Genomic DNA, 26,588 nt, shown 5'->3' with positions numbered 1-26,588 from the left:
TTAAGAATTCATGCCAGCTGGCTTTTGGTTCGTGGATAGTAGGGCATCAGCCTGTCTCTGTCTGACCAGCCTGTCTTTGTCCACTTCGGAAAATGTGGAGTGTGGGGGTTACACTCAACTGAGGCGAGACAAAGGGTATCTACTGACTCTGTGAAGGGTACTGTAAAACAAATCACAGATCAACATGTCTGATTAAAAACACTGAGGAACAGTACTGTAAGATGGTAAATGGGACATAATATTGTTGCATGTATTCTCTGTAACAGTCGCTTACTGTAGTGGAGTCACTGAAAACAACCGAAAAAAAATGTAGAAGAAGAGCAGAGAGTTTAGTTGTTGTTGCTCACTTCATGTTTAAATTGAGAACGTTACATAAAGTTACATGAAAGTCCATCTTTGACTCAAGTGGTGTTCTGTACAGTTGTCTAATAGAAGAGGAATTAAAGAGCTAGGAAACATTATCATTACCTGCAAGTAATACCAGAAAAAAAGTTTGGTGTTTCAGTACAATTACTAGCAAAATCAGCTAGTCACTAACTTTGTCTGGCTACTGTCTGACAAAGTTAGTGACTAGCTGCACTATACACTACCTGCTGAGCAGGTAGTGTATAGTGGGTTTATCAGACAGAACATAGCTGCCTGCTGCTGCTATTAAAAAAAGGTTAATGAGATGAGAATGAACTAAAACAGTGAAGTCACATGCAATGAGCTGAAAGACGCTAAAACTCTCCACAGAGCTGAGGAAATCTGGAGAGTCGGAAAATAATTCTCTGTGGGTTCCTCACTTCAATGAACTCATACTATATATTTGATCCACTGTAAATCTAAAAATATTGATTAGTGAAGCTTTAACCATGTACTTAAAAAGTAAAAAGTATGTACTTTGTTGAATGAATTGTAGTAATAGTAGTAGTGGTGGTGGTAGCAGTAGTATTACTAGTGGCACCATTGATATATTGGTGAGGTAAGTGAGAAAAAGACAAGTGCATTGTGTTGTTCTTTTACAACAAGTCAAAATAACCGTAAATGATTTAGACCCCTGCCTTTTATGCCATTATCTGTTTTCACCTGGGAATAAATTATTCAATATCAGATGAGATGCTTTTTCTCCGACACTTAAATTCTGCCAGTCAGCTCCAGTACTTTGTATGTTGAGAATCTTAAAATTAAATTACACCCAGTCAGCGTGTCTCATTCAAAAATACCATAAGTGCCACACTTGTCTAATTATCAGGATGGATACATTACCGGACTGAAGCGTGAGGCGCTCCATGGAATCTATCCTATATCTAAACTGTGTTGGTTCGTCTGCGTGTGTCCTCATCAACATCTGGCTTTGAAACTAGTGGGACCTGGCAATATCTCACATGTATCTGGATGTCTTTTAGTATGACTTAAAAAAGTAACAATTTATTCAGTACACATTGACATGGAAAAACTTATAAGTACCCACAGAATATATACGCCAAATGCCAAAGCAAGTTGAGAGTATTGTAATACGACTAAGAGTCTACAGCTGTGCTATCAGCTGTGTGAGGCTGTACTGAGGCGCAGCTGTGCCTCAAGATAAAAGCTAATGTCATCACGCTAACATGCTCACAATGACAATGTTAACATGTTGACATTAAGTATAAAGTTTACCATGCTCACTAGCTTAGCTTCAGTGCAAATTAGCACTAAACACTAGTTTTGTAGATTTGTGTTTTGTAGATTTGATCGGCCGATATAAGCTACTTGCAGATATATCTGCATCATCGTTTATAACAGCCGATTTATGACTATTAAAAAACAGAAACAGAGAGTCGGATCCTTCCCTCATGTCTTGAGTTTTGCATAGTTTGCCCACCAGATGGCATGCTGCAGCTACTATGTTAACAACACTGCAGCACCACAGAACAAAACATCAGCTGACCGCAGTCTACCAGAGCCGGTGTTCTGATGATATATGCTGCCTTGTCGAAAAATGGTACCGTAGCGCACATCGATAGCAGAGTCTATCGAGTCGCTCTGCCCTATCAAAAAATGCTACCATGTGTCCCCATTTCCAATCCAAAAAAAAAAGAAGGTATAACTCTCTAAGTATTATGACATGTTCTGTTTTTTGATTATAACATCATTTCAGGGGTAGCATATTCTGATAATGACTAATATCCCCCATCAAATAATGCTCCCACTACATAATGATTTTATTTTGCACCACTACTCACTCCATGTGTACTGTCAGGAAATGGAAAACATGTTGAAATACTGTATTATGCCATCTTTATTTAAGATATCAGGGGTAGTATTCAGATAGACTAATAATTATTTTCTTTTTGATATTGATGACGATCAGCCACTGTCTTGACAGCATGTCCAACAGCAAGGTTGCACAGATTTATGGGCGTGGAAACAGACAACGCTTGTGGGTCGTGCGCATGCGTAGAACCGCTAAGTAGCACATCTGGAAAGGTAGCATAAATCGACAGAACGTAGAACAGCTACTGTGAGTAGCTCCTGGTAGCCCTCACACTCAGTGTTCCCGGTGGAGTTGGTCTTTTGTCACATCAATTACATGACTTAAATAATAAAATAAATAGCCCTCATCACTTCTCCTCTTTGGAGACCAGACTTTTAAACCCTTCCGTTTTTCACTGCCCTCTCCACGCTCATAGCACAACGCTGCCACAAATTAGCCACAAAGCTAACGCCGTGTTTATCAGTGGACAAGGCAAACGTTAATGAGCAATAAAACTGCAGTGTCTCTAGTTACAGTCGGCGTGTTAGAACTGATTAAACTCAAGGGGACTTGTGAATAAACGTGAGCTGAACAAGTATCTAACACACAGTTGCAAGTACTATTTCTAACAATAAAGTTTATTTTTATACTGCATTATGTCATGGTTTCTTGGTGGGGTCTCAAAATAACAAATGTTAGGGATAATCTTTGTTTATGTAATGCGTTTAAAAATCCCTTATCAGTCGGGCTCTACTAAACACAAAGTACAGCTGAGGCTGATGGGAATGTCTTTATTTTTTGCAGGTTTTTGGTCATAAAAACTAATACAAAACAAAGATTTTTACCTGACAATGGAGCTGGATGAAACACTTCCTTGAGTCCTAACACTTCAACCTGTGGGGAACATGAATGTCTGTACCAGAGTGTCAAGCAATCCATCCAGTAGTAGTTAAGATATCACTAAAAACCCCTAATGTCAAACTCATGGTGACATGTAGCTGCAGAAAAAGTCAGGGCAAGTCAACAGCATGGCTATAGACATACAAAAATACACACACTGTTTATATAAGAGCTTACAGTAAAATGTGAAATAGCAGGATCAAAAGGTAATAGTTTGTACAGGTTCCAGAATCTTGTGCTACATCCTTAAATATTGCACAGCCAATAAAAACAATTAGTTATGTGATCACAGCACTATGCAAAAGAAATTCTGTAATAACAGTGCTTTGGCGTTTTCAATTTTGAAAGAGAACAAAATGTTCTCCAAAGCCTGCTGCTCACTTGTGCAGAAATTCTGTCCTCAAATGTTTAGCAGCAGGTGGAGGTGACTGATGAAGAGTTTGAGACAAGTTTGAGAAGCTTTTAGAGTTGGAGTCATGGGCATCAAGAGAGTAGTGGGACTGTAAAAAAAAAAAAAATCAAATGTTCTTATGCTCAAATGGCAAATGACTGATATTTGTCTGTCTTGAATATTTGCAGCCTGAGTGGACACACACACACACACACACACACAGTCTTGTGTCACTGTTTTTGTTGGGACCTGTCATTAACATAATACATTAACTTGCCCCTTACCCTAACCTTAGGCATCACAGCTACATGCCTAATCTTAACCCTTACCCCTAAAAGACGAACCATGCAGTTATCAGTATTTTCAGGGCTTTGTGTGGCTTTTCATTGGTCTTTGTAATAATTAATAACATGTCAAATGGAGTGTGTGAAACGGGGAGGGAGATGAGAAAAGTAAAAATGAGGCGGTGTTATCTCCTGCCGACTATCGACGGTAAAAAGGCAAGATTTCTCGGGGATATGAATTACCTCCTGCCTCTGTACAAAACTGGCGCAGTATCTTTTAATCATCAGAAGCGTAGCGCACAACAACGTGACTGAATTTGAACCACTCAAGAATGGATCAGTTGGAAAGTAACCCTCACTCTTTTTTTAAATTAAAAATGAAATAAATTCTGAATTAAAGGAAAGATAAGACGCCTATTCTCCTTTCAGAATTATTATGTGCAGACCACATGGATCTAGCATGATGAGAGTTTGGGGAATCAGAATTGAATTTAATCGCAGCAGAATTTTGTAGTAATTGGATGTGCTGTATGTTTACCCATCTCATCCATTTTATAACAGGTTTTTTTTTTATATACTGCATGAGTCACCTTTGATCCCCTCAGTGTCTGGATGGGTACTTGTGTTTTAGAGGACAGAGTGACAACCCAGCTACCTTGAACGAGATAATGACCTGAAGTTGAGAAGCAGCGAATACAGTAATGGAAGGAGATATGATCATACACATCACATTTGTATGTGCCTTTAAAACATCACGATCCGCAACAATGTGAGGGCTGTTTGCAATGTTGCTCCACCAAAGAGATAAAGATCAGACACAGAATATAGAGCAGTAATGACTGCCCTAATGAAGACAGCAGCATTTTTAAAAATAGAAGATGTGATAGCTTGAATCCATCCACTTATATTTTCAGATTCAAGCGGGATAAGGAGCCAAGTGCAACACATTGCCCAACCGCAATAAAACCTCCTCTGTCAGCAGCAGTGATGTTGCAGTCCGGAGGGCTGGAGTTCAAATCTCAGATGTGCTACTCAGCTGCACAGTGCTTCCTGTGCTATAATATCTTCTTCGTCTCTCCGCCTCTGAAATTCGCATTTGAAACTGATACTACTTTCGAGCAAGGTCATTGCTGAAGCTACAGCATCAATGATAGGGGAGTGTATTTTGTGATCTCCCCGTCCAACAGGAAATGGTGATGTTTGTACAAATGGTGCACCCTGAAAAAAGAAAAGAAGTCAAGGCCGGTCATGTATAAAACCTACCTAACCTAAAAGTGAATAAAGATCACCCTTTTCATTGATAAAGGTGAAACAATTGCTACATGCTCATACTGATTGTGTGTTATGTTGTGTGCAAAATAGGTTGCTCTGCGAGCTTCACTTTTTCAAGTCTGACATCCGATTTCCTGTCAACCTTCAAAAGAGCTTGTGCGCCCCACTTTTTTGATGTGAACACGGTGAAAGATCTACGGCTGTCGACTTCCCACTCCTACTTTCATAAATGGATGAATAGAACGCAAAAAATAAACACTTTGCACTTAAAATATTCAAAGGTGCTGACACAGCGTGCAAGAGAGAGAGAGAGAGACAGAGACAGAGAAAGATCTTCACTCTGTTGAGAATGTGCAAAAGGAATCAAGAAACAGTAAAATGCAGGTGAGGTTCTCAAAGCAGCAAAGCCTTGTCAAATATAAAATGGAATTATATCCTGCCCGTGCAACAATTATGTAAAGTGGTTAGCCTTGAAAGCCCATGAAACAGACCTTTTGTTTTTAAATTCTCACAAATTCAGTGCAGCCTTTGAAAAATGTGCTGTAGGAGCCAAATATTCAACAATCAACAACTGTTATGCAACAAGACTTATTGTCAAGATGGTCTCACTTCATGCAGAAAACATGAGTTTATTTCTGTGAAGCACCTTTTAACCTAAATTATGATTTCACAGCAGGGAGCCCAGTTATGTAAACCCAGAAGTGCAACGCCATTAGATCACTTCACAGTGTTCCCCATGGCCCCATACAGAGCACAATTTAAACTCAATGAGTTGACAGAACAGTACAGAAGCAATCACCTCCCACTCTCTGTTCTTCTCCTCTCTCAAACACTCTTTTCCCATTTTGGCTGTATAAACGTTTAGCTTTGATTCAGAACCAAAAAAATGAAATGTTGTCCCTCAGAGGACCATGAAGCTGTTTTCAAATTTCTCATTGAGATGGTATAGATGCCAAACATGTGGGCTGAGGTTACAATGGGAGTTAATTAAATATTTAGGCAGAAGTTTAAGTTGTCGGTGCATACATTCAAACTGCAGCTCTCCAACCATTTCTAGATAAGGAATTTTAAAAAAGTGAAACAGAGACAGTGATTAAAAAAATTATCAAATGGAAATCAAGCTGTGTCGAATATTTCGGCTGTCTTGTAAAAAACTGTTTTCGCCCCCACATACAGCAGGCTCGCTGTTTAATAAGTGTTGGAGAGATAACAACAAAACGCGGGCGGAAAATAGCCTATAATGAACACCAGAACGCAACAGCTCGTCGGAAATCCTACCTGATCCTGCTGCTGAGACGCTTTCACCGGCCCGTTCGCGTCTTTTGCAGAAGTCATGGCGGTAAATAAACAGGAAAGGACGGAGGGAAAGAGGAGCGCGCGCCGGCGTCCGCTGCCGACAGGTGCGGAATAATGAAGCGGAGAGAGAGGCAGACCGACCGACCGAGAGAGGGGGGCGTAGAAAGTGTTCAGGGATATCCAGTGATTTGTTGAAACAATGAAGAGACCGTGGGTGCAGACAGCACAGGGTTCAGCTGATGTGCAGGAAACTGCGGACCACCGCGAGGTGGGAGGTTCAGTTCGCCTCTGGCATCACCCACAGCTCAATGGGCTTCTATTACTCAAACCAATAAGCCTGTTTTGTTTTGTTTTAGCATTTAATCTTGAATTTGCGCAATTTAGGACTGAGGCCCACTTATTTGGAGTGATGGAGAATCATGGAGCAAACACCGGAGGATTAAACATCGCTGTAAGAACACATTTAGCCAATCGGGCAACTGCATGTCAGACTTCTATGAAGTTATTTTTACCATTATCTTCAAACGTATGCATTCCATATTTACAGCAGTGTGAAACTACAAAATCGGATCTAAACAGGAAAATTACGCCAAAAAGAAGCAAAAACGTAAAATGACTTAATGAAAAAAGCAGCAGCTCCAGCTGGTGCAAACGTCTTCTCAGATTTCGCTGCAGTCTGAAACTCCAAGGCTTTACCATTTCTATTTGTTGCTCCAACCCCCCCCCCCAACTACACTATAAAACAAAGGCCAGCTCAAGGTTTTGTCCTTCCACTTGGACCTTTATTTAGTTGTACCAGGCTCCACTTCCCACTGCTGGGCTCTGAGCTCGCAGCAACTGATAATATGGAGACCTGTCAGTTTGGATCAGATCACTGTGGGCACTCATTACTGGCAAGTCCATTACACAGAAAATGGAAACACTAGGCCTACTTACTTTTAGATATCAGTGCAGTTCTTCTAAACTTGGTTAAGTTAGAGTCATGAAACAGTGATCTGTGCATTGCAGTTTAGAGAGCATCAGAGAAAAGATTTGCATAGTGTGTCTATACCCATAAAAATCATATTTCCTCCACTAGTATGCCAATGCTGCTCTATTGTCTGCCAATAAAACAAAGGGTTGCAGCTGGCCTTGCTCTTGAGAAGCAGTATACCGTCCTCCCACATAGAGCAGAAATAGTTCCAGTTCCTAACAAAACATTGCTTGTGCTGTAACTCTCTCACCGTGTGTCACATCTCTGTGCACACACATTCCACACTCTTGTTAGCACAGCTTGTCTGCCTATTTGTGCTGCATATGCTCACACACACGCACGCATGCGCGCGCACACACACGCAGGTTCTAGAGAGAGCATTTCTTCAGAAGTCATGCACAGTGTCTGTAGAGCCCCTGGCCTTTTGAACCAGTCATCTGTTGGAGGGAAAGAAATTTAACAATCTCAGATAAGAAAGAAAGAAAAGAAAGAAAGTCTGTGATGTGATTTACCGGCAGAGGAGGATACATTTGGCATGAGCATGAGGGAAAGATTCCCCTGTTGCAATAATGTCTTCAGTGTAGTGCGTAGCAGTATCTTTATTATCATCTTAAGGGCTAATTACTGTTCTCAGCCATTTGTGGGTCTATAAATTCACAGGAATGAACAGAGCAAACGTCAAACTATATAGTATTGTCAATTTATCTTTAAAATCATAAGAATGCATGATGACTATAATAAATAGTACAGTAAATCATGAAATGTTTTGGTTGCTCCAGGATATTAAACTGTGCAGTCTTGCCTCCTCTCAGATTACACCTTAGCTGATTACTTACTTGGAAATTATGAACATGAAGACATGAAGTGCTGTCAGATCACATCGTCCGATTAGAAAAAAGTACAGGAACTGTAGTAATCAGTCTACACTTGAAAAAAAAAACTAATTTTGGGGGATTTTGTTCCTCTGTTTTTAAAAGATTTCTTCAGACTTTGAGACCAAAATCTGTAAGGATCCACTGAAGACCACTACATGACCAATCTACAATAAATATAATTTGCACTCTTTATATTTCCTACTTTGTACTGAGACTGTGATACAACAATTTCCCTTTGGACAAATAAAGTTCTGTCTTATCCTATCATATCTTCATCGCAGTGAGGTATGCGAATTTATAATTTGTGAGTAACGGAGCACTTGTCTTGTTGAGTTGAGGTATTGGAATCAGTACCAGAGATTCAGATAGAGGTCAGATTGGTGCATCACGACATGTAAGCATGTAGCAGATGACACACGCATTGCAATGATCGTGACAGTGGACTTTAAAAGGCCATACACCATACCAAACTCAACATTTGGCACTGCTGTCACCGCGCAGCTCCACACATAGCCTGAGGGAACTGCATGACCCGCTCACTGCCAAGACTCATTTCAGCACCGCTGCTGTGGACAGCTCCACTGACACATGAGCAGAGAGACTGTTTACCTTTCACCAAAACACATTCAAATTCAGATATAAAGCATTTGTAATTGGGCTTGTTTTGCATAGATAGTGCAATAAAAAAGAAGCATTGAATGAAATTAATTTCACAATTTAAGATTACAGTTGAATCTCAAAATATTTTTTTTTCTTTCCACAGTCGCTCAGTGATTAATCTCACCTCTCTGTCGGAGGATGCAAGCACTTGACAATTAGCCGAACAAAAAATTTGAACTAAGTTTTAAGGGAGGTGAAAGGCAACAGGACGGCATTTACAATATAAGCAAAAAAACAAACACGGAGAGCACTTAAGAGACTGACAAAGCTCTAACAAACAAGAGAAGAAAGCTCAAACACAGTGAGTGGTACAAAGAATGAGCATCACAACGCGGTGAACGTAGGTCCATGGCAACAATTGTCTTCCAAAGAAATGACAGACAATAAAGCTTAATTGGAGAAGCAAAAGAAAATGCAGCCACGTGGGGTCAGAGCGTGCCAGCAGAGCCTTTGTTTTTACAACACATGCTCTCCTTTAGACCACATTTTTATCAGCTAATTGACACAGTTTTCATTTATATTCTGTTTTATCATTTAGCAGTTTATGTGCTGCCTGAGACAGCATCTCTAGGCAACACCTGTCAAATAAATCCTGCCTTCCAGAGCCCTTAAACAGGCACTTTGCACCAAGCAATGAATGTGCTTGTTTTTTCCCCTGTTTTTTTTTCTCTCCTATGGGTTCAACAAACAGTCATTTATTTAACTGTCAATAAACAGTGTGAATGTCTTCAACTGCATGCTGGCTCCCCCCAGTGATCACTAGTTGTCTGACATCTTTATGGTGTTCAAAAATAAATAAATATTCAGCAGATCTCTCAGAGGGCACCTCCTCTTTTAGTTGTTTTTCCTCCGAGGCTTGTGTTTATTTTATTACAAAAACACAGGCTTAAATTCGGGTTTATTGTGAAGATATTAACTTGTAGGTTGGTGGGGCAATGCAGTTATTAAAAATGTATCTAATTTCACTTGATTAATGGCAGGAAATGTTTTCTTATGAAGGAGATTGTGGATAGAGATTGTAAAAGTCTGAATGCCTGAGAGAGAAAGAGACAAGGATGGCTAACAAAGGCTGGGACAGTTTTGTTTGATAACCGATCATTATCAGCTGCACTCTCTCCACAGACCAAACAGCAGAACAGAAAGCCTCACACACCCACAGCCACTTAAAACCAACAATGCCCGGCAGCACACCATTATCCACAATGTTTGTGTATAAATGCATCCCTGACAGGGTTTTTTCCAGCATACAGACAGCACATTATCGCTACAGTGATGAACATGGGATGCACATGATATCATTAATACCTGTGCAATCTAATGCAATGCAATTCAACAGCTTTGCAATTGATACTACCTTTGAAAAGCGTATTGTTTTCACATTTAGTCTAAACTGTGTCAGAGAGGTGCTGTGTGGTAGTTTTTGCTTTTGTAGTGGTGTGTTTAATGCTTCATATATTATTAATCAGCTACCCGCGTTTTTGGGTGTGACTTCTAAATGTCAAAATTGTGTACTGACACTCACATGTTCATATTTGACCTTTTCACATAGAGAATGTGTATTTATACTTGGCAGGGAAGACCTCTCTGCAGAGCTTTAGCTACCATTGAGGATAGTGAGGTCACTTCCTCATGTTTTTTTTTGTTGTTGTTGGGAAGTTTGGGATTTTAGCAGCCTAGGACAATTATACACTACAATTTAAAAAATACCAACATGGTGGGCACAGCATATTGTAATCTGATTCCAGTATTTTCAAACACAGCATTTTTACTTGCCACTTTTAGGCCTCTAAGTAAATAAATGAATAAGGATTCAGCATTTACCCACCATTGTATTGTGTGGCGAAGTCTCGAAACAAGCATTAAAAATGCATAATTATGCAGCACAATCCTAAAGATTTTAATGAAATCAAACCCTGGTTTGGTTGGCATTTTTTTCTGAAATACACTAGCATCCACTGTATTTGCATTCAGTAATAATCTTGCTATATAGTTGTATTCATTTGTAGTGATGGAGTCCGCCATACCCGCATACCCCCTAAAAACGAGCAATTCACAGGAAAACAATGGATGCATGTAATCCAGCATGACTTTATCTCATTGATAACAGCCTCACTGTCTGCTCCTCACAGGCTGTATCAATGCTATATTGAATTACTGCTGATGCAAAGAGAACATCTTATTTCATCTGCTTTAGATTAAAAGCATTCAACAAGCCAAACATGAGGTGGCTTTTGTTGTGAAGCAGCTACACCACAATCGCTCATCAGAAATGCACCTACAAAACAACACATGGTCATTTTGTCATTTCTTATGAGCAGATAATGTTGCAAAGGAGTAATGGAACAAGGAGAAGCAGCCACAGTGTGCTATCAGATGAAGAGCTGCAGGCGACAGGCTGCACACCTGCAACTCCTCAGCAAGGAAACCAACTTTACTTTGCATTTGGGTGGAAAACTGCTTGCGGCATGCACAGCATGAAATCAGATCATGTTTGCAATTATTATTGACTGACTTCTTTATTAAAACAACCTGGGCTTGTTTGGTTGTGCCGTAAACAGATAGTAGCTCCTCAGCATTTCGAAGAGCTTGGCTACAGCTCTGCCTTGCAGACAGCGTTTGGACCTCTGGAATGATGTCAGTGAAACTCTTTGAAAATGTGAATAATTGAATAAAACATGAAAAGAAAATAAATAAAAATGAAACAGCATGACTCTAATTTTAAATTGTTTTCATGCCCAATGCCAAAATATTCCCATCAATAAACGATGGCTACTGATTTAGGAACAAGCTGTTTCCATTCAGCCCTGCTGCCAGCTGTCAGCCAGGCCAACTCAATCATCAGTCACATCCCCTTTGCCCTCTGGCCTACCGTGACTCTTCAGCTGTCCAACTGGCGTGAGTGTAAATACTGCTTTTTGCATCTCCACTCCAGTCTGCTGAGCTGCGGCTGTAAAGGTTAAGGATAGATGTATGTGGGCTGCGCTTCATAGTTCATCACAGATCAGTACTGTACTTAAAGGTGATCAGTAGGGTCCTGAGAAAATACGCCTACGTATGTCACGGAGTGATGAAAGGCAGAGAAGTTTTAAGACAGCAGGGAGAGGCCGTTTTTCACTGTCTGGACATTACAGAGGGGTAATTAACAAGTCCACAAGTGTTTAATCAGACTCATTATTGGTTCTACCAAGAGAGGACTTTCAGGGGGAAACAATTAATCTACTATTGCCTTGACTGGAATTGTTTGGACACGCACACGCACACGCACACGCATACGCATACGCATACACATACACAGACACACACACACACAGAGTCTAAAAATTACATGAACTTCCTATCGTTCCTTAGCCTCTGAACCTCGCTCTTTGACCTTCATCAACATGTAACTGTTTTTCTGGGAAGACTGCCCTACTGGTAACCTTTATAAAAACAGAATCACTGAGAAAGTTCATAAGCATCAAATTGTTGCTGTTTTATAGTTTTATTTTTGTACCATGTAGTCAGTTGCTTCACAGTTTATGCCATATTCACATAAAGTGTATTGATTGTATTAATATATATATAGATTTTGTTTTTGCCTCCACTTACAATTACCTCTGTATGATTTCCAGTTTAAAGTACAATTTCTTGTCAGTTTGCACTTTATTATCTATTACAGTTTTTTCGATTGCTAAACGACAGTGAGCACAACTGGAGCTACATGTGCAAAACTCTAACTACAGTCTGCACAGCAGCAGTTCATGTGGACCAAACTCTAGTTCGTTTTTCATTGCTTGAACACAGTTTTCAAAACTCTACATACTTATCCCATGACCTTAACCATAACCTGCACAACACTATGGATTTACAGCACTTTGTTCAAATGCTAACACACTGCTGTCAAAACTGTGAACCACACATTCAAAACATAATAGATTTCAGCCTTGTGCCTTTCAAACACTGCTGATTGCAATTTCAGCTGAAAGGCTAAGCAGGTGTTTTGTTTTGGACTTGTTAGTGAACACACACATACACACATATATATATATAGATATATATAGGTAGAGCTCAGAAAGACTAATTTTGGAAATGGAACAAGGAAGACGGGTTGGTGGAGGGAGATAAAGAAGACAAAGAGCTGTTATTTCAGATGAAATAAGGGCTACACTTATAGACCATGTCATGAAACATGGTCTCTCATTGACAGAGGCAGGATTAGCCCTCAATTATTTGTTCGAATTACAGTATGTACTTTTAGTTTCTACCTTTTTTTTCTCATTACTGTAATTCCATAAATTACTACAGACTATTGAAGCAAACTGCTAATTTTCATTTACCTTAAGGAATTGTTATGTTCTAAAAATTTTAATAAATCATGTGAAAGAATGTCACTCTTTTCTTTGAAGAAAATATTACTTTGTATGAAGTCACTGAAATTGTTCAAACTGTAAAGATGAAAAGTTTGTATTTTCTGTATTGGTGTTTGATGCTAGTGTTTTTACTCTCAGTGTGTTCTGAGTGACAGTGTGTGTTATCTCAGTGAGGGTTGTGCATAGTGTTTGCCTGCACTGAGCCTGTTTTAAGCCATGTGTTAAGAGTTTTGTTGCTTGGAATGAGTTTTGCAGGTGATGTGAACTGTTTAGCTCAGGTGACTGCTGGTAGTGCAGACTGTAGTTAGAGTTTTGCACATGTAGCTCGAAAAAAACTGTATGACTGAATTTCAGTTGCATTTTTAAAAGACCCTTTGCACAGAATATTTTACTAATTAAAGAGTGTATAATGTCTATCAAGAAATAAGACCAACAAGGATGAAACTGATTTATTTTATGTGTTTTATTTCAGTTTGCATTTTCGCAGTTCCACATTGCCTCCTCTGACCGACTGTAGTTCTTTTTATGCTCTACAGTCTACTTGCTGTGTGCCCCATAGAATTATTATTATTTTGTATGTGGTAACCCAAAATATTTGCTCCTACATGCCGCTAGCTCTCCACTACCTGCACTCACAACTTTCAAGCAGAGACTCTCTCCTGAGGAAAAAGATTATCTTGACTGCACAACAAACCACAGAGCAGTGCGGAACAAGCTCTTCAGTGAATGCCTCCAAACTTAAACAGAAATAAAAGATTCATACAGACCACAAACATGGGACTTCTCCAAAAGGGAATACTGTACCGTCAGAGAAAATAACTGTGAGGGAAACAGTATTACAGTACTAAGGCTGCCAATAATGGAGGCTCACAATGTGGTCCCAGTCTGACCTCCAAAGCCGATCTCAGTAGTCCATTTATAGGACATCCAAACCCTTAACTGTTCATTTATTGCTAATGTTACATATTAAGTTCGCATGAACATATAACCTTACCTCAAGGCAGCTGGGACACAAAACTGCCACATGTGACCGCATTATTTCCAGTATAATGCACTCTGCTCAGAAAGATCAAACATAGAAGACAGACAAGATCTATAAGATTTTAAGTGTTTACAGGACAAGAGCTTTACTGGTGCTACAGAGCAAGGAAGATAGAGAGAGAAAGACCTGCAGCCATGACAGTACCTGATTGGTTTTGTCCCCAATAGGTCATTTTAACAAGCTGAAACATTTGAATCTGGTTGTATTGGGTTTGACTGTTTCCTTTGATCAGGCTTCATGCAACACTAGGTTAGCACATGCAGATTTATCATAGCACACAAACTCACACCTCATCACTTGCCGCTGATTTCATACTTCATACCTTGCTTATTATTCTTAAAAATCCCCTCCAGACATGTTTGCTTTGAATAATAATTAGTGTCTAATGTGTTTTTTTCTGGGAAAGTTCAATTATCTCTTAAAATGTTCTTAAATTGGACTCCCATTGATTCCAAACTAATCCTGCTCGTATGTACACGTTTTAAACTCAGATTTAAGGTGATCAAAGAAAAACTTTCCGTCCTCAGTTGATGAATGTAAAAACATGCCTTCTAGCATCAAACTCTGAGTATACTGTACATCATTCTGCACAGAGTAGCTCAAAAATCCAAGTGAAGCGACAATAAGTAATACATTCATGAGCTAATTCCATCAATGTGTCTTTTGAAGTTTGCAGTAATTTCCAAAAACACCCAAAAGTACCTTTGGGTTCAAAAAGAAATTAAGTGAACAGAAGTTGAGTACAGCTCTACTGAGTAGATATGACTCAGATATTAAAACACAACAGCGAGAAAATTATGTCAACAAGAAAACAGTAAAGTTGCTCATTAAGTAGCGCACGGGCAGCTGGCATATATACAAAAAGAGATGCAGTGAGTCAGCATGCATTTACAGAGCATTAACCCATCTGCTGATCTAGTTCTCATAAAACAGACTTACGAGCCTTATGAACTTTATGTGTGCTCATCAATGGCTTACAAGAGGGTCATAAAATGAAAAGAAGAACAAAGTTTAAAGTTAACACTGCATTTTGGCAAGTTGTTATGGATATTTGCTGGAGATAGCACAGCCACAAGGGCAATAAACAAGGAATTAGCAGCAACATGTGCTGTATATTCAGATCAGGGAGTTACAAATCATCAAACAAACAAAAGTCACAGGTGTTAAAAATGTGATTCAGTGGGCCAAAAGGAAATTATAATGAATCACGTACAAGGATAGGATAACTAATATATCAGTGCTGCTCTATTCTTCTTAAGAATGGAGTGGTAGAGATACTGAGGGGAGCGATTAAAAGCAAATTACAAGTATGTGAATGAATAGTGTTTCAACGTTACACATTCACCGCGGGTTTGAAAAGGTTTTCATCATCACGCTACTTCACATCTCTAAGGACTCCCGCCAACTAACAAAAAATTCCAATTTAGCTTATGTTTAATGATTCTATCTCTCTTTAGAAGCTTCTCCAGACACAAATGATGCATCTACACACACACACACACACACACACACCTGTCTCTCTCACACAAACACAGAGATGAAGATAGAAATCCAAAAGGTTGCCCATCCAGAATAAGCACAGATGTACTGTAGTCAGTGTTGGACTGAAGGGCAGGGGCAAAAAAACAAAAAGAGCACTAGCCATAAGCTACACGATCAGTATTCTCTTGGTCAGACAATTTTGACTTGATGTTGGAGCTAGACTAAAAGTTGAGATCGCCAAAGTTGTTGCAGTTCCTTCTGCAGGGGACATGAATGTGTATACCAAACTTCATGGTAATCAAACCAATTTATGTTGAGACATTTCACTTGACTACCATTGTGAACCTCATGATAGAGGAAACGTTGGGGAATTCCCAAAGTGATAAAATTCATCATCTTTTGACCATCTTGTACCTAATTTCAATCCATTCAATTGTTGCTGAAATGTCTGGACCAAAGTGGCTGACCAACTGACATTGTCATCCCTGGAGCAACGCCGCCACACATATGTTCTATATTAGCAGTAGTAGCAGCAGCAGCAATAGTGAAACTCGTATCCTTGTAACACAGAAAATAGGAAAATATTGACAGCTTGTACACTGTCAGCTCTCTGCCAGAGCACAACCTCTCAGGGGTTTTAGATCCAGTTTTGAAACACTTGTGTCAAAACTAATACATATTTCAGGCATCAAGGCAGCCACAAGGACAAAACCCCAGGATGCTTAGCTAGATTAGTATCAGCTGCAAAACTGTAGCCTGAGTCTATCAAAGCCAGACAGTGCCTCCCGCTTTCTGTGTGACGCTGATAGCATCAAGTAAAACATCTTACCCCGCTGAGCTCCCAAGTTAGGCTATATATGTATCACTATGTCAACAACTGTATGCATCTCTTTTGTATGTATCACTATGTCCTTAATAAGATATCTCTGCTAAATGCACCACAAATGAACAGCTGCAGTGAAAAGACAACATTTTCCTTAACCCTAACCCTAAGAAGAGGAGCTGTGCATAAAAACCTCATAAAAATTAAAACCACAAGAGCAATAGTGAAAATGAATAGGAGAGTTAAATGTGGACTCTCTTCTAAAGGTGTACTAGTAAATGAACTAATATCAGATTATGATATTGATTTATTTTGTCTTACTGAAACCTGGCTGGGTGATGGAGAATATGTTAGCCTAAATGAATCCACCCCTCCCAGTCATATTAATACTCACATTCCTCGAGGCACAGGCAGAGGAGGTGGAGTTGCAGCTATCTTCGACTCTAGCCTACTAATCAGCTCTAAACCTAAACCAAACTATAACTCATTTGAAAGTCTTGTTCTTAGTCTTTCGCACCCAAGTTGGAAATCACTGCAACCAATTCTCTTCGTTATAGTGTACCGAGCACCTGGCCCATATTCTGAATTCTTATCTGAATTTGCAGAGTTTTTGTCAACTTTAGTCCTTAAAACAGACAAATTTATTATTGTAGGGGATTTTAATATTCATGTGGATGTTGAGAATGACAGCTTTAGTACTGCGTTTATCTCTCTGTTAGATTCCATTGGCTTCTCTCAGAGTGTTCATGAACCGACTCACTGTTTTAACCACACCCTTGACCTTGTTTTGGTGTATGGTATTGAAATTGAACATTTAGTGGTGTTCCCACAGAATCCCTCTTTATCCGACCACTGTTTGATAACTTTTGAGTTTGTATTGCTGAACTACTCGCCATTGGGCAAAAATTTCTATACAAGATGTCTGTCTGATAGTGCTATAGCTAAATTTAAGGATGCGATTCCATCAGCTCTAAATACATTATCTGGTCACAAAGTAACGGAGGACTCCTATGCTAGTTTCAGTCCCTCCCAAATCGATCATCTTGTTGATAGTGCTGCAGGCTCGCTGCAAATGACACTCAACTCTGTAGCCCCTCTAAAAAAGAAAACACTAAAACAAAGACGGTTAGCTCCATGGTATAATACTGAAACTCGCAAATTAAAGCAAATATCGCGGAAACTTGAGAGGAATTGGCGTTCCACCAAAGTGGAAAATTCTCGTTTAATTTGGCAAGATAGTCTTAAAACTTATAGGAAGGCCCTCCGTAATGCTAGAGCAGCGTACTACTCGTCATTAATAGAGGAAAATAGGAACAACCCAAAGTTTCTTTTCAGCACTGTAGCCAGGCGAACAGAGAGTCACAGCTCTATTGAGCCAAGTATTCCCATAGCTCTCAGTAGTTACGATTTCATGAGCTTCTTTAATGATAAAATTCTAGCTATTAGAGACAAAATTCACCAAGACCTGCCCTCAACTGGCACCGACTTATCTCTTAACTCAGGAACCTTAGAAACAGCTGTAGAACCAGATACATGTTTTGCTTCCCTCAATCTTTACCAACTAACTTCAATAATTTCTTCATCTAAACCATCAACCTGCCTCTTAGACCCCATCCCGACTAGGCTGCTTAAAGATGTTTTACCCTTAGTCAGCACCTCTATACTAGATATGATCAATCTATCTCTATCAACAGGCTATATACCACAGTATTTTAAAGTAGCTGTAATTAAACCTCTTCTGAAAAAGCCCAAACCTGATCCGGATGTTTTAGCCAACTATAGACCTATATCTAACCTTCCATTTCTCTCTAAGGTTCTGGAGAAAGCAGTTGCTAAACAGCTGTGTGACTTTCTACAGAGCAATAGTTTATTTGAGGATTTTCAGTCAGGATTTAGAGCTCATCATAGCACAGAGACAGCACTGGTGAAAATTACTAACGACCTCCTTATTGCATCAGACAAAGGACTTGTCTCTGTACTGGTTTTATTAGATCTTAGTGCTGCATTTGATACCATTGACCATCAGATCCTATTGCAGAGACTGGAATATTTCATTGGCATTAAAGGAACCGCTCTAAGCTGGTTTAAGTCCTATTTATCAGATTGATTTCAGTTTGTACATGTTAACGATGAGTCCTCCATGCACGCCAAAGTTACTCATGGAGTTCCTCAAGGATCTGTCCTTGGACCAATCCTCTTCACTTTATATATGCTTCCTTTAGGCAATATTATCAGGAAACATTCCATAAGCTTTCATTGTTATGCAGATGATACTCAGTTATATCTATCGATCAAGGCAGATGAAACTCATCAGTTAGCTAAACTTCAAATGTGCCTTCAGGATGTTAAAACCTGGATGACCTGTAATTTTCTCATGTTAAACTCAGATAAAACTGAAGTTATTGCTCTGGGGCCCAAGCACCTCCGTGACGCATTATCTAAAGATATAGTTTCCCTGGATGGCATCGCCCTGGCCTCCAGCACCACTGTGAGGAATCTTGGAGTTATCTTTGATCAGGACATGTCATTTAAGTCTCACATTAAGCAAATTTCAAGGACCGCCTTTTTTCACCTACGTAATATTGCGAAAATCAGGAACATCCTGTCTAAAAATGATGCCGAAAAACTAGTCCATGCATTTGTTACTTCTAGGCTGGATTACTGCAATTCCTTATTATCAGGCTGCTCGAAAAAGTCCATTAAGACTCTTCAGCTGATCCAGAATGCTGCAGCACGTGTTCTGACAGGAACCAGGAAAAAAAACATTTCTCCTGTTTTAGCTTCTTTGCATTGGCTTCCAGTAAAATCCAGAATAGAATTTAAAATCATTCTTCTTACCTACAAAGCTCTTAATGGTCAGGCACCATCTTATCTTAAAGAGCTCATAGTACCTTACTACCCCACCAGAGCACTGCGCTCCCAGAATGCAGGGTTACTTGTGGTTCCTAGAGTCTCCAAAAGTAGACTAGGAGCCAGAGCGTTCAGCTATCAAGCTCCTCTCCTGTGGAACCAGGTTCCAGTTTGGGTTCAGGAGGCAGACACCATCTCCAAATTTAAGAGTAGGCTTAAGACTTTCCTCTTTGATAAAGCTTATAGTTAGGGCTGGCTCAGGTGAGTCCTGAACCATCCCTTAGTTATGCTGCTATAGGCCTAGACTGCCGGGGGATTTCCCATGATGCACTGAGCTCCTCTCTCCTCTACTTTCTCTCCCTCTGTATGCAATCTCATCCCATTATTGCATGTTACTAACACAACTTCTCCCCTTTCTGGTAGTCTTGTGCTTTCTCGTCTCTCTCCTCTCTCCTATCACTTCCTGCAGGTTTTCTGGCTCTGGAGCTGTGGAGTCTGGATCTGTGGTTGCGGGTCACCTGCTGCCCCCGTGTTCCTGCTCGACACCCTCTGCTGCAACGACTATTGTTGCTAGTCTTATTGTTATTATTGTTATTATAATCATTAACATTACGACTGTTACCATTAACACTACTATAAATATCTGTACCATTTTTCATTTAGTCTATAGCAACATCACCTTCACTGTCTGCACCTCTGTGTGTATATTGTGTAGGCTGCCTCCCTCCCCTCTCTCTCTCCTTACATCCCTCTCTTTTTCTCTCTATTCCTCTCCTGCTCTCTCTTTTTCTCTCTCTCTCTCTCTCTCTCTCTCTCTCTCTCTCTCACCCCCAACCGGTCGAGGCAGATGGCCGCCCACCCTGAGCCATGGTTCTGCTCGAGGTTTCTGCCTCTTAAAAGGAAGTTTTTCCTTGCCTCTGTCGCCTAGTGCTTGCTCTTGGCGGGAACTGTTGGGCTTCTGTAAATATCATCACAGAGTACGGTCTAGACCTGCTCTTTTATGAAAAGCGCTGTGAGATAACTGTTGTTGTGATTTGGCGCTATATAAATAAAATTGAAATTGAATTGAAATTGAATTAACCCTAACCCCACTAACCCCAACATAAACAAAACTCAATTTGTTTTGAATTATAGTTTGTTTGATGTGACTGTAACAGAGCATCTTTACTTTCTGTGATGTGACCTATTTCTGAGTTAAACGTAATATATTGGTGGGGTTTAGCAAATATAGCTCGCTGCTTGATACAGAGCTAATGTAGGACTGTTTACCTCAACTCACCTCCCTCACCCATGGTGAAAGCTCAGAAGGAAGAGGATAAGGATTAAATGAATAAATAAGACCTCAACCACATTCTTTGGAAATGTAAACAATGCTTCTTTTCCTGCTGAAATCCAAACACACACACTTCTTACTATGCTGTTGCTCTGCTAGCTACCCACACTAGCAAATAGGTTTTACAGGTGCTGGTCATATAATTAGAATATCATCAAAAAGTTTATTTATTTCAGTAATGCCACTCAAAAAGTGAAACTTGGATATTATATTCATTCATTACACACAGACTGATATATTTCAAATGTTCATTTCATTTAATTGTGATGATTAAAACTGACAACTAATGAAAATCCCAAATTCAATATCTCTGAAAATTAGAATATTACTTAGACCAATACAAAAGGATTTTTAGATATGTTGGCCAACTGAAAAGTATGAACATGAAAAGTATGAGCATGTACAGCACTCAATACTTAGATGGGGCTCCTTTTGCCTGAATTACTGCAGCAATGCGGCGTGGCATGGAGTCGATCAGTCTGTGGCACTGCTCAGTGTCACACTCTGCCTGTCTGCCATGCGGTGTTTTGCACTTTTGTGTTTAGTTAGCATTATTTTGGTCTGTTGGGTTTTGGGGGTCTGTCTTGTCTTTCGTCTAGTGTTCGGTAACCCTTGTCATGTCTGTTACCCCAGTGATCCCTCTGCATGTCTGTCTCTGTCTTCCCCTGCTCTCTCTCTCTCTCTCCCTACCTGTGCCTCGTTAGCCTCATGTCTTTCACCTGTGTTGCTCCCGCCCTGCTCGTTAGTCCCTGTGGTGTTTCTGTCTTGTCTTTGTCGGGTCATTGTTTATTGTCACCCAGTGTTACAGTGTGTTACCTACTCGCCAGCCTACTCGTCAGCCTACTCGTCAGCCTACTCGTCATGTCTCCCTGTTTCCCTGCTTATTTTGGATTTTGGATTCTAGTTTTCTCGTTTGGATTACTTTGTTTTGGACTCTGTCATCAGCCACTCAGTTTGTAAGTGTGCTCGCCTTTGTTTGTTTATTTAAACCCCTTGAACTGTACCTCCTTTGCCTTGCGTCCTGCATTTGGGTCCTCCAACCTGCTCAACCCTGCCTCACCCACACTAAACCGTGACACTCAGGTGTTATGAGAGCCCAGGTTGCTCTGGTAGTGGCCTTCAGCTCTTCTGCATTGTTGGGTCTGGCATATCGCATCTTCCTCTTCACAATACCCCATAGATTTTCTATAGGGTTAAGGTCAGGTGAGTTTGCTGGCCAGTAAGAACAGGGATACCATGGTCCTTAAACCAGGTACTAGTAGCTTTGGCACTGTGTGCAGGTGCCAAGTCCTGTTGGACAATGAAATCTGCATCTCCATAAAGTTGGTCAGCAGCAGGAAGCATGAAGTGCTCTAAAACTTCCTGGTAGACCTTGGACCTCAGAAAACACAGTGGACCAACACCAGCAGATGACATGGCACCCCAAACCATCACTGACTGTGGAAAATACACTGGACTTCAAGCAACGTGGATTCTGTGCCTCTCCTCTCTTCCTCCAGACTCTTGGACCTTGATTTCCAAAGGAAATGCAAAATTTACTTTCATCAGAGAACATAACTTTGGACCACTCAGCAGCAGTCCAGTCCTTTTTGTCTTTAGCCCAGGCGAGACGCTTCTGACGCTGTGTCTTGTTCAAGAGTGGCTTGACACAAGGAATGTGACAGCTGAAACCCATGTCTTGCATACGTCTGTGCGTGGTGGTTCTTGAAGCACTGACTCCAGCTGCAGTCCACTCTTTGTGAATCTCCCCCACATTTTTGAATGGGTTTTGTTTCACAATCCTCTCCAGGGTGCAGTTATCCCTATTGCTTGTACACTTTTTTCTACCACATCTTTTCCTTCCCTTCGCCTTTCTATTAATGTGCTTGGACACAGAGCTCTGTGAACAGCTAGCCTCTTTAGCAATGACCTTTTGTGTCTTGCCCTCCTTGTGCAAGGTGTCAGTGGTCATCTTTTGGACAGCTGTCAAGTCAGCAGTCTTCCCCATGATTGTGTAGTCGACAGAACTAGACTGAGAGACCATTTAAAGGCCTTTGCAGGTGTTTTGAGTTAATTAGCTGATTAGAGTGTGGCACCAGGTGTCTTCAATATTGAACCTTTTCACAATATTCAAATTTTCTGAGATACTGATTTTGAGGTTTTCATTAGTTGTCAGTTATAATCATCAAAATTAAAAGGAATGAACACTTGAAATATATCAGTCTGTGTGGAATGAATGTATACATTATAAAAGTTTAACTTTTGGAATGGAATTACTGAAATAAATCAACTTTTTGATGATATTCTAATTATATGACCAGCACCTGTATGTTGATGAGCGTGGTTGATTAGTTTCCTCAAGTCACATTTGATTGGATACATTTTTGCAACCAGTTCAAGATGAGTAATGTTTTTTTTTTGTTGTTGTGTTTTTCAGAAAGTGAAAAGAGGATTTTGATATAAATAATAACTTAAAAAACACACATATTTAGTGTAAGGTACCAAGAGATAAATAATAAATTAACAAGGTGACACTGAATTGGAAATTTATTTTCTTTAAGTATTTTTTGTGCAACATTGTGTCCCCTTTATAGGAGAGGAGAGAGAGAGAGAGAGAGAGGTTGATACAAAGGTCACTGGCTGGACTCAAATTGGAAATGATGTTATTGCATGGTCAGATTTCTTAAACTCCTAGGGAACCAGAAAGTTCCTATCTTAAGTCTTAAGTTAAGATGAAGATAGATATCTTACTTCATCATATCTTATCTTACTTCATCCCATCTTATCTCAGGTTAGGAAATCCTAAATACTCAATCAAATATCGGTTATCAACTTCTATGTCTGTTACCTAGATACCGATTCCACTTTTCTTATATAGCCAAGCTAAACGGCTTTTAATTGCTATTTTTTTAATGAAACATTTACTGAAAAATGAAACAATGAAACAACAATCACTGAACTTCAAGTTGGATATAACTTAGAGGTGTTGGAAACTTTGTCAAGAAATCCAAATTCACAATTCACACAACGCTTAACTTGGGAGATTAAAGAGAGAAAGAGCGGACACAGTCACTGCCGCATATCCAGCATCCAGCTGAGCGTTGATGCTGTTATAAAGAAAAAAAGTCCGTTGACAAGTGATACGAGGAGAAAGGCAGCTGTTGTTTCCAAAGAGCAGAGGAAAACCGGTGGTGGCTCCCTCACTGACAGTGGCAGAAACCCCTACTCTTTTCAGGAAAGTTAATAATGAAGGTAAAAAAATAACAATAATAATCATGTTTTTCATGTATTTCTTGTCTTTAACGATCTCCTTCTATCAAATACTTGCATTAGGATACTTTTATTACATCAAGCATTTACATCATGTTATATAATGAGACATTTTCTAGCGTTACATCACCTACAGCCTTTCTACTAACCAGAGTTTTGTCATCAAACACGGGTAGAATCGAAATGATAAGTTCCGCCTGTTGACATTTTGTTGATTTTGTAAAAGCAATAATAGAGCGGCCATGTGGATTAAACGAGTTAGAAAACGCTACCTGGTGGAAAAATAAAAGTTAGGACAGTTTTACAGTTATCCTAAAGTTAGGAGAGTTTATTTAGGATTTTATGAAGTTAGGAAGCTTCTATAATAGCTACACTTTTACTATCTTAAGTTAGGAAAGGAACATGACTTAGGAACTGTTCAACTGTGATAGCCTTTTCCCTAAATCAGTTCCTAACCCTTACTACCATGGTTACCAAGCATGTAGGGTAGGATCTGTAGGTTTCTGTAATACGGCCCCAGGACTCTCCAAATGTACTCAAACAGTTAAAAAGATTCTGCCTTTTAAGTGAAGTACTTCAGCTTTTATCCAATTTTCACAAGTGTATTCAGAAACTAGATTTAGCAGGTGTCATTTTTTGGAGCATTTTTTTTTTAACATTATTAAATATAGCTTGCAGTTAAACAGAAAATGAGAATTCCTTTAGAAAGGTTTATTTGCACATTAAGAAAGCATGCAATGCAGTTAAAATACAGAAGAAACAAATGTGCATTGTCGAAAAGAAATTAACTTAAGCGGAAAAAAACAAGGTACTGATTATAAAATGACCCAAAAACGTGCATGCAACTTTAACATGCACAATTTCTTTTTGGCCAAGTTTTCCGTTCTCTCCCTGTGAACATGACAAAAGAGGAGGGAAGACTAAATCATGCCTACATATGTGTTGCCTTAGCAAGGATTATATTACTTGAGAAAAGTGGAGAAACAAATCTGAAAGCAACACAGAACTGCACTGTGTTTCCTTTTACATAATAAAAGAAACATTTCCACCATAAATTGGTACAGAAACGTTCACCAGAATGCAGGAAATTAAGTGCTTAAAGATCAAAATTTCCTCGGGGACGTCCCCCCAGACCCTCTGCTCATATATCTTGACACTGTTTAAGGATCTTATTGTCTTGTTCTTGTGAACCTAATATTGCATATCGTGATGTTTCACGAGCTAAGTATCTCTTCACAACCCCAATCTGAGCCCCTATGTCCCCACCACTTTTCAACACAAAGTGACGCCCTTGGATTTAGTAAATCTTGTACTTAGGCAATGCTTGCCACAAGTTTAAATTTAACTGATGCCTTAAGATTCGACAAAATTTGTGAGAAAAGTTTATTCTCATTGCAAACATCAGTTACACAGTCTAATTTCTAAATGTTTGTGCTGTTGAGGTCCAACATTGTCTAGTGTGGTGTGTATTAAATATATATCATGGTAAAATAGCTGAAAATGCATGATGGGACTGGGGAAGCACTGCATTACAATGTAGTTTTTGCTTAACCACAATTAATGACTATAAGTCGTGTGGCTGGTTTTTGTTTTTACATCTCGCTGCAGCATTCAAGTAAGAAAATCAGGCAAAAACACAGGAAATGAATCAACCAAAATTCTATTTTATACCATAATACTTTATATAAACTGCAATATAGCACCATTTAATGTATGTTTGTAGTACCAAGTTGCTTTTCAGTTACAGCCTGGTGTTTAAATTTACCAGCAAGTTTTTCGATATAATGATTATAATTTTGCAGTAAATTGTAACGACAACAACTTACAACATGGGCTGTCATCTAAAGTACTCATTATATCATCAGACAGTGTGAAAGCAAAATAAATTAATAAACAGCTCTGACACTAGCATAGAAAATGTCCTTCAAGTTCTCAATAGCTTACTGATTAAAAGCATAATTAGAAAGAAGAAAAGCACTAAAATGCTTCACATGGCTAACATAAAACAAATGCAAACATTAGAGGATTTAACACACTTACCTTCCACAGTTTCTCCACCCGGGACAACTTACGCGTTTTCATTGTGACGGAGTGGCTGCATATGTGTCAGCCTTAGAAAGGGCGAGCGAGGACTGATGTGGATGCAGAGAGAGACGGTGAATAATGATCCAGTCATAAACGAGACACACCTCAACTCTCAGTAAGAATAATCCCATCGTCAGCATTTCAGCACTAAGTTCCACACATTAAGTTAAAGTGAGTGCCCACGTGGGTATGTGTGTGTGCGTGGCTATGGATGTTGGCATGGACTGCTAACTGAAAAATTATCCTGCTTTCTCATGTAAAGACCATGTCATGGAGGAGACCCCGGAATGCCAACGAGAACTCAACGCCGCTGCCATCAGACCAGCGGAGGTCACGAGTGAGCCCTGAGGGAGAACAGGGCGTCTGATAGCCGTTGACAGCTGCACTAATCTCTGAAACACAACCCCAGATGAGAGTGAGGAGGGATGAAGCCAAAGCCCTCTGCCCCTTCACAACATTCAGCACTGAACCACTTACCTGGGCCATTAGCTGTATCTTGCCATTCA

The 26,588-nt window shown here is 39.7% G+C and overlaps 1 protein-coding gene across 2 annotated transcripts in view; it reads right to left on the bottom strand.

The window, feature by feature from the left end:
* The window catches only part of LOC119902083 (dipeptidyl aminopeptidase-like protein 6), a 71,026-nt gene that overhangs the window by 32,872 nt on the left and 11,566 nt on the right, over positions 1-26,588 (bottom strand). The window contains exon 1 of one of the 2 annotated variants that reach the window (XM_038718006.1): positions 6,344-6,542. The exons of the other annotated variant lie outside the window; for it this stretch is intronic. Coding sequence (XP_038573934.1) covers positions 6,344-6,400 — 57 coding nt within the window. The 5' untranslated portion in view covers positions 6,401-6,542. Of the gene's footprint in view, positions 1-6,343; positions 6,543-26,588 lie in introns of those variants that run through there. 2 annotated transcript variants of the gene reach the window in all.

Source organism: Micropterus salmoides, unplaced genomic scaffold (assembly GCF_014851395.1).
Source record: "Micropterus salmoides isolate LMB-PRFRI ecotype aquatic unplaced genomic scaffold, ASM1485139v1 Ms_hic_scaffold_14, whole genome shotgun sequence".
NCBI classification, from domain to species: domain Eukaryota; kingdom Metazoa; phylum Chordata; class Actinopteri; order Centrarchiformes; family Centrarchidae; genus Micropterus; species Micropterus salmoides.
This window is presented reverse-complemented; position numbering and strand designations above follow the sequence as displayed.